At 37.4% G+C, this 16,292-nt stretch overlaps 3 protein-coding genes across 17 annotated transcripts; 1 reads left to right on the top strand and 2 right to left on the bottom strand.

Moving 5' to 3' along the window:
- Positions 1–65: 65 nt before the first annotated feature.
- Positions 66–7,348, bottom strand: LOC103723893 (uncharacterized). Of its 13 annotated transcripts, XR_015968631.1 has the most exons (5): positions 6,952–7,348; positions 6,720–6,885; positions 6,459–6,531; positions 5,683–5,765; positions 66–323 (listed from the first exon to the last, which is right to left on the bottom strand). XR_015968631.1 is itself a non-coding variant. In XM_088704019.1 (3 exons), the coding sequence occupies exons 1-3, from the start codon at positions 7,104–7,106 to the stop codon at positions 316–318; spliced, it is 282 nt and encodes a 93-aa protein (XP_088560145.1). In that variant the 5' UTR covers positions 7,107–7,348; the 3' UTR covers positions 66–315. The 13 variants fall into 13 exon arrangements, 6 of the variants coding, with proteins under 6 accessions (XP_088560145.1, XP_008813190.1, XP_089781356.1 ...); XR_015968635.1 differs by lacking the exon at positions 6,459–6,531 and having other exon boundaries at positions 6,767–6,885; XR_015968636.1 differs by lacking the exon at positions 5,683–5,765 and having other exon boundaries at positions 6,767–6,885.
- Positions 7,349–8,174: 826 nt separating this feature from the next.
- Positions 8,175–8,978, top strand: LOC103723892 (uncharacterized). Its single transcript, XM_008814967.5, has 2 exons — positions 8,175–8,338; positions 8,461–8,978. Exon 2 carries the CDS (start codon positions 8,480–8,482, stop codon positions 8,846–8,848), a length of 369 nt encoding a protein of 122 aa, XP_008813189.1. The 5' UTR covers positions 8,175–8,338; positions 8,461–8,479; the 3' UTR covers positions 8,849–8,978.
- A 653-nt stretch (positions 8,979–9,631) lies between these two features.
- Positions 9,632–15,764, bottom strand: LOC103723890 (uncharacterized). 3 transcript variants are annotated; one of them, XM_088704020.2, is made up of 5 exons: positions 15,578–15,764; positions 15,353–15,476; positions 11,386–11,455; positions 10,595–10,654; positions 9,632–10,281 (listed from the first exon to the last, which is right to left on the bottom strand). In XM_088704020.2, exons 2-5 carry the CDS (start codon positions 15,427–15,429, stop codon positions 10,213–10,215), a joined length of 276 nt encoding a protein of 91 aa, XP_088560146.1. In that variant the 5' UTR covers positions 15,430–15,476; positions 15,578–15,764; the 3' UTR covers positions 9,632–10,212. The 3 variants fall into 3 exon arrangements, with proteins under 3 accessions (XP_088560146.1, XP_008813188.1, XP_089781357.1); XM_008814966.5 differs by lacking the exon at positions 15,578–15,764 and having other exon boundaries at positions 9,632–10,261; positions 15,353–15,571; XM_089925231.1 differs by lacking the exon at positions 15,578–15,764 and having other exon boundaries at positions 15,353–15,571.
- Between the last annotated feature and the right edge of the window lie 528 nt (positions 15,765–16,292).

Here is a 16,292-nt window from a genome sequence, read left to right on the forward strand (position 1 = left end):
AAGGACCCAACCACAAATTCAAACATGCACAGTGCCAATTGCATAGTACCACATGAAACAAAAGCAGACAGAATCCATGACATGCATTGAGAGTCCCAGTGGCATGATGAACATCAATGCGATTTTATCCTCAGCGGTTTACCAAAAAATTATAGTTAATCAACCACAAGAATTGGGAAAATTCAAAGTTTATCAAAATATGCAAAACCGTTCATAGGTTTGTCCTACTCCAGCTGCTAGATGATATAGCTCAAAGATTTCGAAAACAACCCTATGATGACTGCTCCAAATGCTTTTAACGAGATCTTACTGCCTTCAAGTACCTGCCCAATGGGGAACATAGATTTCAGCAAGTAATTTAACCATGCCTTAGTCAAACTGTTACCCACCAAAGGTAAAAAAGGTGATTTCAATCAAACAAGACAGTCAGACATTATAAGCTGGCGCATGTGATCTCAAAAAATCATGAGGACTTTTCTTTTGACAAGCTCCTCCAGGATAATAATTTATGCTGCTGTATAGCACAGACATGACTTAAATCTAATATTCCATGCATGTTTGATATCTAATGGTCTGATAATACTATATCAGATGACTAAAGAAAAAAAAACAAAAGACAGGTGGCATGTATAGGTGTTTGGCCTAGGTAAAAATCACTCTCTCAATGTTCCCTGATGTACATACAGCCAACACAATGTCATTATGATTCAATTAAACTAGAAATTAACTAAAATGTTAGAGTAATCAATGCAATTACTTCCATCTTTGCATCTAGACATTTTTTATTGCTTTTAAGAGGTCATAAGAGTTAAATCTTTCAACAATCATATGTTGTGATTAAAGTCAATTCCCTTAACATTTTAAGATTTAAGATTATAACTTCAAATATCCCACAGGCGAGATTATCAGCACCCAGTTATTTTTCCACGTCTACCGAAAACTACTACTGGGAAGGATAAGACACATTCAATGTCTTCACTTACATGGAATCAAATACCAACAAAACATAACAAAACAAAGCTCAAATGAGTTGCTTAATAGATTTCTGCAAAAATGTTTTGGGCAGAAGTGATACTCAGTGATGGGACTATCTTCGATGTCATTTCAATGGTCAGAATAATAAATGAAGACTAACTACACCATATAGTTCAACTTTATGTGCTTTTGTAAGATGGTCAACTGATATTACACCTTCAAGTTTCTTCTCTCTATTTGCTGGAAGTAGGCAAAATGTTTTTTTCGTAGGGAAAGTTCACCGCCCATGGGACTGAATAACATCTGTGGAGAAGAACTCAAGTGTGCGAGTCAGCTACTCCACCAGTACAATTCCACGATTTTGCCCAAAGCTGGGTAACTTAACGAAATCTCAGTTTGCATATCACGTAATTATTTGAAACTGGAAAAGAGTCCATGAACTCAAGACATGGGCAGAGCATAAACACAAAACAGCTCAACTAAAATCTTCAATTTTCCTGGTCATGCCTGCACAAATATGGTCTGTCCTTTTCATCTATGCTGTCCCTTCAATCCAGCACCTACTAACTGCGATCATCTTTATCCTACAATTCACATGGCAAAAATAGCCACTCATCACTTTATCCTCTATTGGTGCTACTCACAAGCTTCTTCCTATAACCTAGTGCAAGATTCATTTCTCTTTATACATCCTGGTACCACACATCAGTCTCAACATCTTCATCGCACAATTTCTTGTTGAAGACCATTCATTTCCATAACTTGACAAGTTTCCTTTTTCCTCGATGATTCCAATGATCATAAAGATCCAAAATACCATTTAAACTTCATTAATATTGCCCTTCGTAATAATATAGAAATTCTTTTCTATATCCACATCCTTCAGCATTGTTTTAGAAATCATTCAGGCTCTCTCAAGATCACGTGTATGTTTGAGTTCAAACACATTACTAAATCCTGAGTTCGCCTAACATTGAAACATCTATTCCTATACTTAAATAATTAAAAAAATTAAACTTCATCAAATAATCCTGAACCTTTTGATTAACATGCACTCAGGGACCTCCCATGTTATCAGATACTTAACAACAAAAGTAACTTTCATAAGGTCAGCAGTCAAAGCCTAGCCCTTGCTGAAGACTTACTCATGCTGGAAGCTTCCTATCCTCCCCATAGGTAGTTCGCAGAGTTGTTCCTCATGTCTTTCACACTATCAGTACATACACCATATAGGTTTTTCTTCCAGAACACCTCCAAATGCGCTCTCTTGGTATCAGAATATGCCTAAGATATCAATAAAACCGCATGTAGGTGTTTCATTGCTCTAAAATATTCCATCAACTACCTGAGTAAAGAGATTTACCTTGACAGCAACCTTCCAAGCATGAATCAGGATTAGGTTTTGGATACCCCAGTTTAGCATTTGTTCGACTAGTTTGCAAATTATTTGTATTCCCTTTAGTCTAAAATATACTGTGCTTTTAACTTCGTTTCACATTCTACCGCTGGTCGAAACCTTTATAATATGATCCACTAGCCAAATCAACTATATATGCTCCACTATATCCATCCATTATGCACTTCTCATCTACTTTTGAAACCTTAACATACTTCATCCTGAAAATCCTTAATTTTAATAGCTTGCAAGCACAAACCTGATCTACTGCTATCAACCATATGCATAAATATGTTGCTAATCAAAAGCTCGTCACTAATCCTCATTTACAGAATCAAGTATCTTTTGTATTTCTAAATCTTTTCAAAGCTCCCCAAAGGACTTCACCACCTTCATCCTTTAAGCATATTTAAAGGTCCACATCTTTCTTCTTTTTTTTTGCTGTCCCTAATCTCCTTGACTTCTTGCATATATCATTAATCTTTCCCTTTTGAACCTCCTATAACTATCATATGATTTTGTGTTTCAAATTTCAATCAATTCTTAGGCAGAACCATAAATTCAAATCTTCATTTTTTCCAAAATATGCAAATACAACAAGTATTCATATTTCCTAGACTCTTTGATTTAGCCTAAACTAACTGCACCAACACTTCAACATAGAAGTTGGTGATTCTTCAACACAGCATGGCAAGATTTTTTTTTTTTTTTTTTTTTTTTGATATTGAAAGGATCCAACGCTTAGACACACACCTACACCCAGCCCAAGAACCCAAGTATATCTAACATAGATAAGTACACATAAAAATCAATAGGACACCCAAATCTAGAAAATGCAACGAGAACCACGATGATGTGAGAATAGCTGCCAAATATATGCATAAAGTTTGGAGGTTGACCATAGGTAGAAATTTATCACAATATATGCAGTTGACACTATTATACATTCGGAGACCTAAAAAAAGAAGGAAATCCAAATCTACAATCAGTGCCATCTTCAATTTGAAATACATTCAATGCTTAACAATCTCAAAACAACAAGCTTACACTCACATACAATTTAACTATGGTTATCCAATGTGTTTTATCAGTAATGGACACTATGAAATAGCATATACCAGGTTGTCATCATGCTTATAAGATAGCATTAAGTCAAAATACATTCACATAATAAATGCCCTCACTAAAAAGGTTCAAACTCCAAAGTTTCGTTATAAAACAGAGATAGTCCCATACCATTACAGAACATTCTGCCTTTTAGATTTTCAGAAATGCAAAAGTTCTCACAAATGCAAAAGACTTCATAATGCACCAGAATGTACAAAAGGCCACAAAGGGACAATTGGGGGCAAGCTATCATCAATCATTTCCACCTCCATTGAGAAAACAAACATGAAGATGCACTATCTAAGTCAGCGCCTAGGATAACCCCATCACATACCAATAACAAACTTAGAGTCTCAATAGCCCCTTTGCATCACAAATGATTTTATATAAACCGTGTACAAACCCCCAATCTCCAAGAAAGAAAGAAAAATATATCAGCAAGAAATCACAAAGACTCATTCCACAAAACTAGCAATATTTCTTCCAATGTAGCCACCTCCCCGAAATACATTACTATTTTTTTTGTGGTGCCAAAGAGTGAAAAGTTAACAGTTAATAATACAGATTAACTATTTCCCCAACAGATCTTATATATGCCCCCTTTTTTTTTATTATGACAGTGCCTCCTCATATGTTTACTTCACATATCCACTGCATAACTTAATCCTACTCCACTTTCTATCCTCGATTGGGCAACACATAAACTTCAATTATTCTCAAGTGTGGATTTATTAGACAACCACATAAATGTCTGCACCTAACATATTTACCTAGACCATCTGTCATACCATCCATGTGCCACTGCAAGGTTTAATGTCATTTTATGATTTTCCACCATACCTCAAGGATGTAAGTTGCTCTCAAGCTAGAGGCACCCCAACACTATTCATCAAGCACCATTTCATTTTTAGATTCCTTGTTTTATCTCTCTCCATTTCAACAGCAACAACAATAGAACAGGGCATCTCTTAGCCATCAACATTGACAAGAGCCTCATTTTCATAAAAATTCCAGTTAAAGTTTGCATGGTACACTACATTGAAGTTCTAAGTATTTGTCCCATAACTTTCCATCTAAGTCATAGGAAAAAGCATGTAACATAACCATAAGGTAACATCTTGAAACATTGACAATTGGTTCTCGATAAGAAGTGTTACAAGACAGTGAAATAAGGCGGCAATTGGTTAATTCAAGCTTAGATATGAATCAGCTTTAGCAAAAGGACATCAACTGAGTAGTAGGTGTTTCTTTTATTCAGTAATGAGGATGTTTCTTCTGCCATGCTCACAAAAATCAACAAAATCAGCCAAATGATTGTTGAAATTGGTCATATCTCAAGCTGTACAAGGGATCCCCTCTACTTAACCATATACCTTTTAAGGGGTATTTTAGTGATAGGTTCTGTAGGAATCAGAAGATGCTGTTTGGTCAAATACCTAATGACAAACTCCTATGTTCCTTTCTTTATGATATTTCTGAACAAGTTCAGTGATGACAATTCTAAAGGTTATAGTCTTGATGATATTATATTGATAATAGTAACGATATAAATGATGATGCTAGCGATGATATCAATATTGATGATAGTGACAACATTGATGATAACCTTGATATGTAGCTGCTAACTATGACTCATCATTAAATGTCAAATTAATAAATCTAACACCAATGATAGTCCTAAAAAATTAACTTCATTAGGCAACATGCACTTTCATGTTTTGCGGAAAATCAAAACTAAATGCTACGCAGAGTTTCATGCTTTCAAAACATAATACTCAAATAGAGAAAGGTAGCAAAAGGACCAAGGGGGAACATGGATAAGGGGAACATCAATTTGAATGCATGAAAAGCTCACTTCTTTATATTCATATATGACCAACAAGATAAACGATAAAATTTCTTGAAGAATTAAAAAACAGAATAAAATGTTCAACAACAACAACCTCCGCAAAGTGGCCCAAGAAAAGAAAAAGAGAAAAGAAAATATGCATGTACTATGTTGTTGCTTTACTACATTATGCTGAACTAGCATGAGCTACCAATTTAGTACAACATCAAAAGAAAGATCCAGTGTTAGGCAAAATCATCTTTACCAAAGAGTTATGTTTATACTTTTGTCCAACTTTATTTTCTGCTATGCATACTTTTTCTTTTAATCTTACATATTTACTTTTGGAATAACCGTTAGGAAAGAGAAAACCTACAGTGGTTGACACAACATCACCATCCTCCTGCTTTCACTGAATCCTGTCCTCTCTCTTGCATCACCCATCTTTCCCATTCCTCCCTATCAAATCTCAATCCCAATTACCTCAAATCAACCAAAAATGAATTCAAATAAAACGATAAGTTAAGAAAAGAATAGACTAGTCTTAACCTTCTAATACAAGCCATCTCAGAAGTATGCAACAATGATCAACAAAAGATGGCGGTAAAAAAAATGTCACTGCAACTCCCAATTAAACACTATTTAATATACCCTTTTTGTCAGTCAGTAAAGGAGACCTCAAATGGTCTCACAAGTACTTTAATTAGTTCATCCTGATACTCATTTAAATATTGCAGTGAAAGATGGAGAAATAACAAAGTACTAACTTCTAGTTAATCCAAGAAAGAGACAAATAAGACAATGCATCAATACGGACATGTAAAGACATGTTGATCTATCTCTAAACTAATTACATCAAATTTAAACATTAAAATGTAAAACAAAGCATGCATGCATACATACATACATACATACATACATACATATATCACTTAAAAAAATGTCAGAAACGTAAGAGATGCATTCACATCAATACTTATAAGGTAAACAATACAGGGAACCAGATTCATCAGTCACATGTAATTTGCAAAACATGATTGTGTTTTCTTTTTCTTACTCTTCAAATCATTCAACTTTCCAAGTTTTCTCTCTAAATTTAAACTTTCCTATCCATTCACTGCAGGAAGAGCAATTAAGAAAAGAGGAACCTACATCAACTTAGAAATCAATGCTTCCCACCGAATGCCAGCCTGTCTCTTGCATCAACCATCTTTTCCATTTTTCCCTATCAAATCCCAATCCCAAAAACAATAAAAACAAGCATCTCAAAAACCCTAACCATCTAATGCAAGATCCCATCGTATCATATAAGTATCGATTCAAAACAACATAAAAAAAGATAGCCTTTTATTTTCTTTCAATCATGCAATTGACATCCTAGAAAAGCAAGACTAGACCGATGACAAGACTCACAAAGAAAGGAGATAACTAGCGATCTTGACAAGTGCGACGAAAGGTACCCTGAGAGAGCTCACAGCACGCTCTCGCGCTGACGGAAAGGTGCGAGGTGAGGCGGGGCACGGCGACCACGCTGTGGAGCGGGAGGAGAGACTGGGCGCACCCTAGCTCTCCCAAAGTCCTGCCGGAAAAAGCCACTTGAGAAATCGACAACCAGAGGAAATCGGGAGAAAATGGACGGATTTACCTGGGAGAGGCGAAAGAGAGGCGGCGGCGCGGGAGCCGAGGGGAGGCAAGCGGCGGAGGGCGAAGGCGGGGGGGAGCCGGCCGGGAACGGAGGGAGGAGGAGGACGACCGCGCTGCGGCGTGCAGCGATCTGGAGATCGACCCACGCCAAGCCATTTCGAGAAAGAAAGAGAAGCTGAGGCTCCGGGGATTGCTGGCTTCGAGGGTTTAGGGATTTTCTGGGAGGGCGTGGCGACACAATAAAAGACGGTAGAGGGCGAAACGATAATTTTGCGCCCCAAGGAGAGCAGCCGATCGAGAAAATTAGGCCGTTGATTTGATAAGCTTTGTGTATGATGGGAAATCGTTCTAAAGCTTCGACTCCCTCGAATGGAGAGTTAGTCCGACGTACCTGTCCGCGTAGACATTTCTATGTGGCTCTCCGGGGGTGAAGAGGATATCGGTGTGCATGGATATTGGATGATGAGAAAAAAATATATCTGATACACAAATTATTAAGGTCTAATATACATTACAAAAGGGTAGAATAAGCTATTTATTCATCCTCTTCCTGCTTTATCTCTTAAAAAAATGGCAAACATGTCTAGAAATAGCCTCAAATTGCTAATCTCCGATATTTTGGTAGAACAAGAATATTCAGGAATCAATAATATCTTAAATACCATGAAACTAGAATTGTTCTTATATTTTATTCTATTTTTAGGATACGTTTCGATATTTATATAGAATTGAGCTGAAAATCCTACAGACTTTATGGATTAGACAGATTATTTAAGCATAACCCCGTATCAACCAAACACCATTCAATTCAAATCTCATATAATTTGAGTAGATTTTTTTTCTTTCTACAGCCCAAAAGCTAGAATCTGGATCGTATTTGGATAAGTTCTTCAAAAATGCAAGGGCAACCTGTCCAATTTCTATAAAAATTTTAACCTAATTTTGTAGAAATATTCAAAAATACTAGTTTGTTATGAAAAAGTAAATACAAATAGTGAGGTATTTGTATCTTTCAATCAAGACTAGACAATATAATTATCAGATAAAATTAATTTATCCAATAAAAAAATTATCCTATCTTAACCCATCTTATCCAAGAATTTGTCATACCCATCGCTGATAACAAATTATTCACAAATTTCTCTTCCAGGAGGAAAAAAAGAGGCAGACCTAACTTCTGACTTGTCTCATCAAGTGCCTATAATTTTAGACCTCCAATTTTCCTGGCCAACATTTAAACTCTTCTCCAAAGTGAGGATGTAATCTCTTTGGCAGCCAAACATCCTTCCTCTCACCTTATCCAAAACTCGCCCTCCCTTTATCATGCAATACTCCTCTCCCTTCCTCCTTCCCACCTCTTCATTCTTTTAGCCTTAAACACACAACAGGTATCAAACATTCATCCTTCTCTCCTTGTTGAATTCCTACTTATAATTCTGTCCTCCACTACTTAATCGTAGAATCAAATAGTTTTATACTCTCAGAACTGATAACATAGTTTATGCTGCAGATTGTGAGCTCTCTCAGAGATGGCAGCTCTCTCTTCAGCAACACTCCCGGCAGCTGCTGTCTCGTGCACCCTGAGCTCCTCAATGAGAAAGAAGTCCAGTGTGGGTTACATTGAAGGACTGAACTCCTATGGAGGCCTCAAAGCTCACAACAAAGTAACCAACCTCGGCCTTCCAGCTTGCACTACCCAGTCCTTCGCCATGGTTGTGAGCTCCCTCAGGTCCTTATCGCAGGGAAAGAAGGGCAAAGGTGGAGCTCTCTCTTCCACCTTCAGTGCGGCAGATGAGATTTTTAAGATTGCAGCGATCATGAATGGCCTTGTGTTGATTGGGGTGGCCGTGGGCTTCGTTCTTCTTCGAGTGGAAGCAACTTTAGAGGAAGCTGAGTAGAAGATGGCAACTTAGTTTCTTTCAACATAATATTGTCCTTGTTATTTTCCTTTGGATATTTGGGGCCGAATGATGAATTGAATATTGGTTGAAAGATTGATATTTGATTAAAAGCAGTTTATATTGATCAGTGCAATGTTTCAATTCTGTGTTTTCAAGAGAACGGCTGTTTCAGAGAAACATGTTAATGATGCCATCATCAGAAAAAAAAAAAAAAAATCATGTTAAAGTTGTTTAAGATGGTGTTTATTTTTATTTTTATTACAGGTTGCACTGTTACTTCATATTCATTCATTAAACGATATATGAAATTAAATAAGCTCGTTTTATGACTAATTTGCTCACTTAATGCCACTTCTGTCTGATCATCTTGACAATGTTGATAAAGTTCATTAGCAAGTAATGATTTTTAAAGCTAATCACAGATGATAGCAGCAGGGCTTGATGGTATTCTGACCTCACAACAGACTATGCAACCAACAGCCTTTGGCCATCCATTTCTTTAATCGGATGTAAGTATAGATTTTACATACTATTGAATATAAGTGTAACAAACATAAATTTCGGATAAGTTTTTGTATTTTTTTGTTTTTTCCGAAACCAACTTGGATCCGTGGAGGACATGATTTAAAATGCTGATCAAATTCAATGAGGACTTCACAGCGAGGTCTCATAAAAAATATATTTCAAATTATGGGGCAATGAGATTCCATCAACATACCAACCTTCTGTAGAGTGCTCAGACTAAACCTTGTCAGCAGATTCTAATAATAAGCAAGCAGATCAAAAAAGGATAGGCTCTCATTAATGGGGGAAAAATTGGCATAAAACCACAAATTAGAAGAACCTTCACAACTGGAGGTGCAGGTAAATGATTATAACATTGCTGTGGGTATACCTGATAATTTTACTTCACCCAGTCAGCTTAGCTCAAAACTTACAATCAAAAGTGACTTAAATGACAGTGCAAGAGTTCTGAAAGTACAAGAGGCTGAGCTTGCTCCATTTGTACTCAGCTGGAGCAGAGAAATTAAATTAATATAAAAAACACATGCTTTGTACCAAAAAAAAAGAAGAGCATATGCTTCAATCAGAGAGCAGGCCAAGATGCTGCAAGCATGACAAGTTTCTTTGGCTTTGTTTTTGGGTACATAGAATCAAAGGACGTGGGTAACCCTTCCCTGACCAAATAACTGAACTGGTGGCAATCTCCATTTGTTAGGCTGGTCTCTGACAAGCATAAAAAAAGCTGCCAACTGATGAAAGCCATCATCAAAGAGGAGAATAATTCAAAGCCCACTATCTTTTTTCTTTTTTGATGTAAAAGCCCACCAACTTTGAAGGCTGTCATCCCAAAGCTCTTCTCAAATAGTTGCAAGATCCAGCGACTTTTTTATTATATTCACAAGCATGCTGGCAAGCATATATGTCAACTGAGATGGACAGAAATAATGTTGCTCACAAAGTCAGGTGCAATCATAGGATCTTTACATACTATATAACAAGAAATTTCAAATGTGAAAATTCGATAGTACATGGCATGTAGCATGCAGCCTGAACAAAATAATGTGGTACTGTTGAATGTGCATGCATTAGTGCAAATCATGATGCATAATGAATCAGCCTGCTATTGAGGAGTTATATAACATTCTAGAGAGGGAGGGATTTTTGCAAGAAAAATACATATTGAAAGTTCAAGCACTATGAAACCAAATGAAGACATTCTCCTGAACATGCCAAAACTACCTGACATGAATCAAAACTGTCATTCTCAGATACTTTGAGAAAAGTTGCCAGGCAAACAAGCTGCAATTATAGAATAAACAATATTAGAAGTAACAAGCAACCTTCTGCTGATAAAGAACTGTAACCATTAGAGAAAATAAGTGATAAATAATTAGTTCTTGAGTGGCTCAACAAAATTCAAAAATAATTTCACTACATCAACATCAGATCAACAAACAAGATGAGACTATAAAAACGAATATATGAACAGCTATGTTAACATAATTCTAATATCCAATTATAGACAATAGACCGGACATGATAAGATTGGAAAACTATAAAATGACTTTTTCGATGATTTAATACAAATTTTCACATTGCCTGTGTTTAACATCTTCATATTTATTCAACAATATGTTAACTGGAACATCTCTCATAGATTTTAAGGGCTTTCTTGAACTTTGAGAAGAGGTCCTTCGCACATTTTCAAATAAAAAATAAATCTGGCTTTTTTGCAGGTTAACACATTGGTTGGTGTCAAGAGAAACTGCAAATCCCATGGTTGTTCACCAATCAAGTGAGTCAAATCAGAACTTTAAAACTTTTTCTCCAACTATGGAAGAAGCAAAATGTTGATCTGGAGAGCTAAAGAAGCTGATGAAATATACATATTTGAATAAATATACGCTTGGAAGTATTAAGCAGTTATCAGAAATAATATCCTTAGATCACTACTTTTATAGGTATTCTGGGATAAACTTCTCCTTCTTTCATATATTTACAAGAATATTAACAGCAAATAGATTACAAACCTTCACTAATGCTGTTCCAAGATAAACAGCAGCAGCTTTGAAAGAAGTTTCAATAGTATCATACTCTGATCTGCATTAAGACAAACTGCATTAAAATCTATCTATAATAAACCAGACTTCAGAAACATTAGGGATACAAACTGGTTATGTATTGCTCTCCCAAATTTTGACAGCGGCAAAACTTACCCAGATAAATTTGATGTTTGAAAAAGCATAATCATCTAATTCATCAATAGGATAAGGACAAAGGAAAAAGAACAACCATTTACCATAATAAGCAATTGGCATAAGTTCTGCTGATCAAAAGCATGAATATTGCCAGAAAGTAATTTGACTAGTAACTATAAGCTCAAATTTCAAATTACTAAAAAGTGCATAAGCTGATTATATTATGAGCTCAATATTTTATGTTGAATGTCAACCATGCCATCATGCATGTACACATAACTATCATGCATCTTTGCAAAAAATATAAGGGTTTTTTGCATAGATACCCTTCTAAATATCAGATTTTGCGTGAATACCCTTTGAAAATTGGTATTTGCATGTATACCCTCGTAAAACTCTGTTATTGTACAAATATCCCTAATATAACGGTTGTTCTAACGGTGTGAAAAAAAATCATATTTTTATTAATTAAAAATAAAATTAAAATATGAAATGACGTTATTATCCTTGCTCCCCTTCCTCCCCCCACGCCGGTCTGCCCCCCCCCCCCACCCCCCCGCGCCCGGCTCCCCCTCCTTCCACCGTGCCCGTCCCCCCCCCCCCAACACGCCCGTCTTCCCCAACCCCCCGCGCCCGGCTTCCCCCTCCTCGCGCCCGTCTTCCCCACTCCCCGCGCCCGGCTTCCACATCACCCCCTCCCCCCCGCCCCCGGCTTCCCCCCGGCGCCCGTCTTCCCCCCCTCCCCCTCCACGGGATCGCGGGCGACGCGACCGGGAGATCGCGCTCGCGAGATCGCGATCGCTGGCATTCGCCCGCGGGCATTCACGACGGCGAGATTGCAATCTCCTTCCTCCTTCCTCCCTGGTCTGTGACCCATGACTTGAAAGACTTGCAATTGACCTTCCGTCAGAACAGATGAACCATGACTTACCAAGCCAAATTTCATATCACACTATTTTTTATCTATATGACTGATTGGACGGAACTTGTCGTCTCCCAGCTCTCCTCTCACGAGGACAAAAAAAATCCCAGACCTTCTTCCAAAATCCAATTCCATTGCAGAAAATTGACACGGCCCATATTTCGTTCAGTGTTCCCTCACTTTCTCCCTTCAAAAGTTACAAGAAACAAAAACAAAAAAACAGAAGGAAAAAAAAAAAAACCAGCTACTGAGACACCAGAAGTATCAATAGTGTAATAGATCGAGAGAGAGAATCCTGACGGGCCGAGGTTCCTTTGGATTCTATGAACCTATGCTTGTTGCCATCCTTCCACGCTTGAACCCTACTCCCCTTATGATATTAATCCCATCATCAGATCAATTGCAGGAGGTAAATCTAGATGCAGCCAATTTGCAAATCCTATTATATATTTTTGTTATATTCATGATAAAGAAATAGGCCTTTGGTCATAGAACCAAATACATTTCCTAATAAATACAGGATTATAAAGGCTATCACATTAATTAATGTATCTAAATTCTTTCCATCTACTAGGATTTGTTTTGCGTAAATATCCTTCTAAATATAGAAAATTGTATGAATATCCTTGTAAAGTTACTATTTGCTTGCATACCCTTATAAAAATTTCTATTTGCACGCTTACCCATTAAGGGTATTTTAGTCATTTTAATTTGAAACCGTTAATTTTTTAACGGCGTTAGATGGCATGGGTATATATGCAAAAATAAGAATAAAAGCGGATAGAATAGCAAAACAAGTATTTTACGAGGGTATACATGCAAATATCAATTTTGGAAGGGTATTCACGCAAAATCCGATATTTAGAAGGGTATCCATGCAAAAAACCCAAAATATAATCCTCACTGTTGGATAGATATATACGCAATTATAACTACAAATTAATACTTGAAAATTAGAGATAAGAATATATAGATATGGAACCATCAAACATAACTAAGATTAGTCAGTACTAACCTAATCACGATTTATGTAATTCAGCACTTCAGTGCACTTTGGCATGTTTCCAACAAGATTGAGTGGCCAAAGGCATCCATGCAAGAATTTGAGTATCGACAATTACGGATACCTACCTACTATATAATGTACTAAATCAGCAGCTTCCAGTGTCGATACCAACACAGACATGGTGCATCAACTCATTTTTACCATTCCAGAACTATGGGGCATACTGCATCTAGGCATGCTAAGATATCATGCCTTACCCATCCATATGTTATTAGTAAGATACTAATATTGGTACCTCATCCCTTGCATCTATGTCCTAGGTTTGAGCTTATTATTTATAGCATTATAATTACTTCACGCCTTTCCTCCTTTGCCATCTCTAGACCTTCTTCATTTTTCCTTTGTGTGTCTTAGTAATTCACTTCACTTTTTTCCATTTTTGTATACCTTCATCATTTATGACTTCATAGCAATGAGGAATCAAATTGAAAAGTTCAAATATAAATAAAAAATAAAAAATTACCTCAAAAAATTTAAAAGTCAACAGAAAGAAACACTTTTATATTGGAGAAATCTTTATTCAAACTCGGAACCCCCAAAAAAGGGTCCTAGCTTCTCTTTTTCATTTTTTCACAACCATGTTTACTTACATTCTCTTGTCAATGAAACACAATATATAAGAGCATCCTAATATCCATACTACTAACCATGAAATTCAGATCCAGCTTTTCAGGAACCACACCAAGGATTCAAATTCTATGGTAAGGGGTCATTCTGGTTTTTTCATGGTAAGGTACACTCCACAGGCTGTCCCCTTCTGATGCTCAAAAAGGGGTCGCATCCAACATAGGTTTTCCATGTACTGCGATGAATAAAATGGACCCTAAAGCTGCTAATAGACCACATATATGCAGTTTAGCATGGGTCAGAAACAAAGGAGGATTGGAGAAAACCTAACTCCCCCTCTCTAGCGCCTTCCCCAGCTCGGCCTGGAGGTGGGAACCAATTACAGGATGGACCACACATTGTCCTCAAACTACCGCATTGAAGGCCGTTGACCCTCCTCCACCTTCTTCTCCGGTGCCACCCAACTGCCTCCTCCTCTCGTGGGGCCCTGCCCCTGTCATGCATCATTTCAGCATCCAGATGCTTGTGTCCATCGCTGTTTTCTGCCCCGTTCTTATGGCATTTCAGCCTTTGAGCCATTAATTAAAAATGAATATCATCATGGCCTCACCTTAAATGCCCTGCATTATCTCAAACACCCCATTATTCCCAAGCACTGATGCTTCGATAATTAACAATCCTTTCTTTCCACTGCAAGATTTATCCCAGCCAGAGACCCAATATCTCTAATCGTACGCCTTCTCTTAACATACGTCTGCCACATCAGGCAACAGTGGTATATGGCAGCCATTTTTGTCTTTTATTCCACCACGCCCAATATCTCCATCAGGCAAGCGGGGATCAAATCCCAAAATGGATGGGTAAAGCATAAAATCAAATTTTCCAAAAGAATATACGCACAATCTTAACATCACGGTCCTTTTTCCAAACTACACCATTCACTTCAAGGAATCTGCAACCAACATGGGAATAAATCCACAATAGATGCTGCCACGAGCCGACCAAATTCAAGAAAATCAAATGCGAGCAGCGAGCATCATCTCTCAAATCACAACTAATTCCAATCATATCACATTTTCCTAAAGATATTAGCAGAGTCATAAATCTAAAGACCTAGGGTTTTTGCGACAATTCCGAATTGTTATTGGATGGATTCGGAGTATAAGAAGGTATGAAACCAATCGGTCGGGTGTGGAAATTAGGAGGGGTTTCTTGGAGAAGAAGATGGCGGATTTAGAGCTTACAGAGGAGTGGCGGAGAAGTAGACGGCATGAGGGCCGAAGGTGAGGATGGCGCAGTTGAAGAAGTGGAACACCGTCATCCTCCATTTTCTCTTCTCTCCTCCGCAATCGCACGCTGAATGTCTCTCTGCGCCAATTTCCAAACAATCGACAGAACGAGTGTGACAGAGCGAGAGAGAGCGAGCGAGGGAGGAAGGTGTTTAGAAGACGGGGCTAAGAACAGCTTACTCGAGGTGGAGAAATCACAAGGCTACCGCTGGGACTGCCCTTGAACGGCTTGATTTGGGTTAATCCAATCTAGTGTTCATATCTCTCAATTCTAATTCGATCCAATCTAGTCTTGATTGAGTTTATTTTTAACCCAACCCTATTTTAAGCTGAATTTGGATTGAAATAGCCTGTAACGGTCTAGATTTCGTTACGCTAATAAAACTAGGTCAGATTGAACAAATACTTTAAAATAAAATAATAACATAAAATATTTCCATTAAATTGATGCTTTAAGCATTCATTGATGTGATGGCACACTTTTTAATAATTTTTAATTTAATAATATTAGATATAATATACTATATATATGATATTATTTATATATTTATTTTATTAGCTTAGATTAAATTGGATAGACACGAGGATGTTCATCCTCTGCTCCGGAAGATACGCAGATTGATTTGAGATTTGGCTTCCTTTCAGACGACTCATGTGTTCCGTGAGGCGAACAGAGCAGCTAGCTGGATCACCTCATTTGTTGCTCGGCATATCAAAGAAGTGAGCTGGACGTCTGTATCAGAGATGCTCTTACTCCTGTACCGTCTACTTTCTTCTGATTTGGCAGAATGTACCCACGCTAGAGTGATATGAAATGCCACTTTTACCACCAAAAAAAAAAATAAATTCACGGCCACCCCAAGGGCTGGCAATTTGGTGCCATAATCTGCCAATT

The sequence above is a fragment of the Phoenix dactylifera genome, chromosome 9 (assembly GCF_051530095.1).
Source record: "Phoenix dactylifera cultivar Ajwa chromosome 9, Ajwa_hap1_PhDact_Kaust_v1.1, whole genome shotgun sequence".
In the NCBI taxonomy this organism is placed as follows: domain Eukaryota; kingdom Viridiplantae; phylum Streptophyta; class Magnoliopsida; order Arecales; family Arecaceae; genus Phoenix; species Phoenix dactylifera.

Excerpts from the sequence above, each read along its gene's own strand:
- LOC103723893 (XM_008814968.5), bottom strand. The coding sequence starts at position 7,106 with ATGGCTTGGCGTGGGTCGATCTCCAGATCGCTGCACGCCGCAGCGCGG. Across the intron at positions 6,886-6,951 it reads CTCTCTTTCGCCTCTCCCAG|GACTTTGGGAGAGCTAGGGT; the intron begins GTAAATCCGTCC and ends TTTTTCCGGCAG.
- LOC103723892 (XM_008814967.5), top strand. The coding sequence starts at position 8,480 with ATGGCAGCTCTCTCTTCAGCAACACTCCCGGCAGCTGCTGTCTCGTGC.
- LOC103723890 (XM_088704020.2), bottom strand. The coding sequence starts at position 15,429 with ATGACGGTGTTCCACTTCTTCAACTGCGCCATCCTCACCTTCGGCCCT. Across the intron at positions 10,655-11,385 it reads TTGGAACAGCATTAGTGAAG|CTTGTTTGCCTGGCAACTTT; the intron begins GTTTGTAATCTA and ends CTATAATTGCAG. Across the intron at positions 10,282-10,594 it reads ACAGTTTTGATTCATGTCAG|TTGACATATATGCTTGCCAG; the intron begins GTAGTTTTGGCA and ends TGTCCATCTCAG.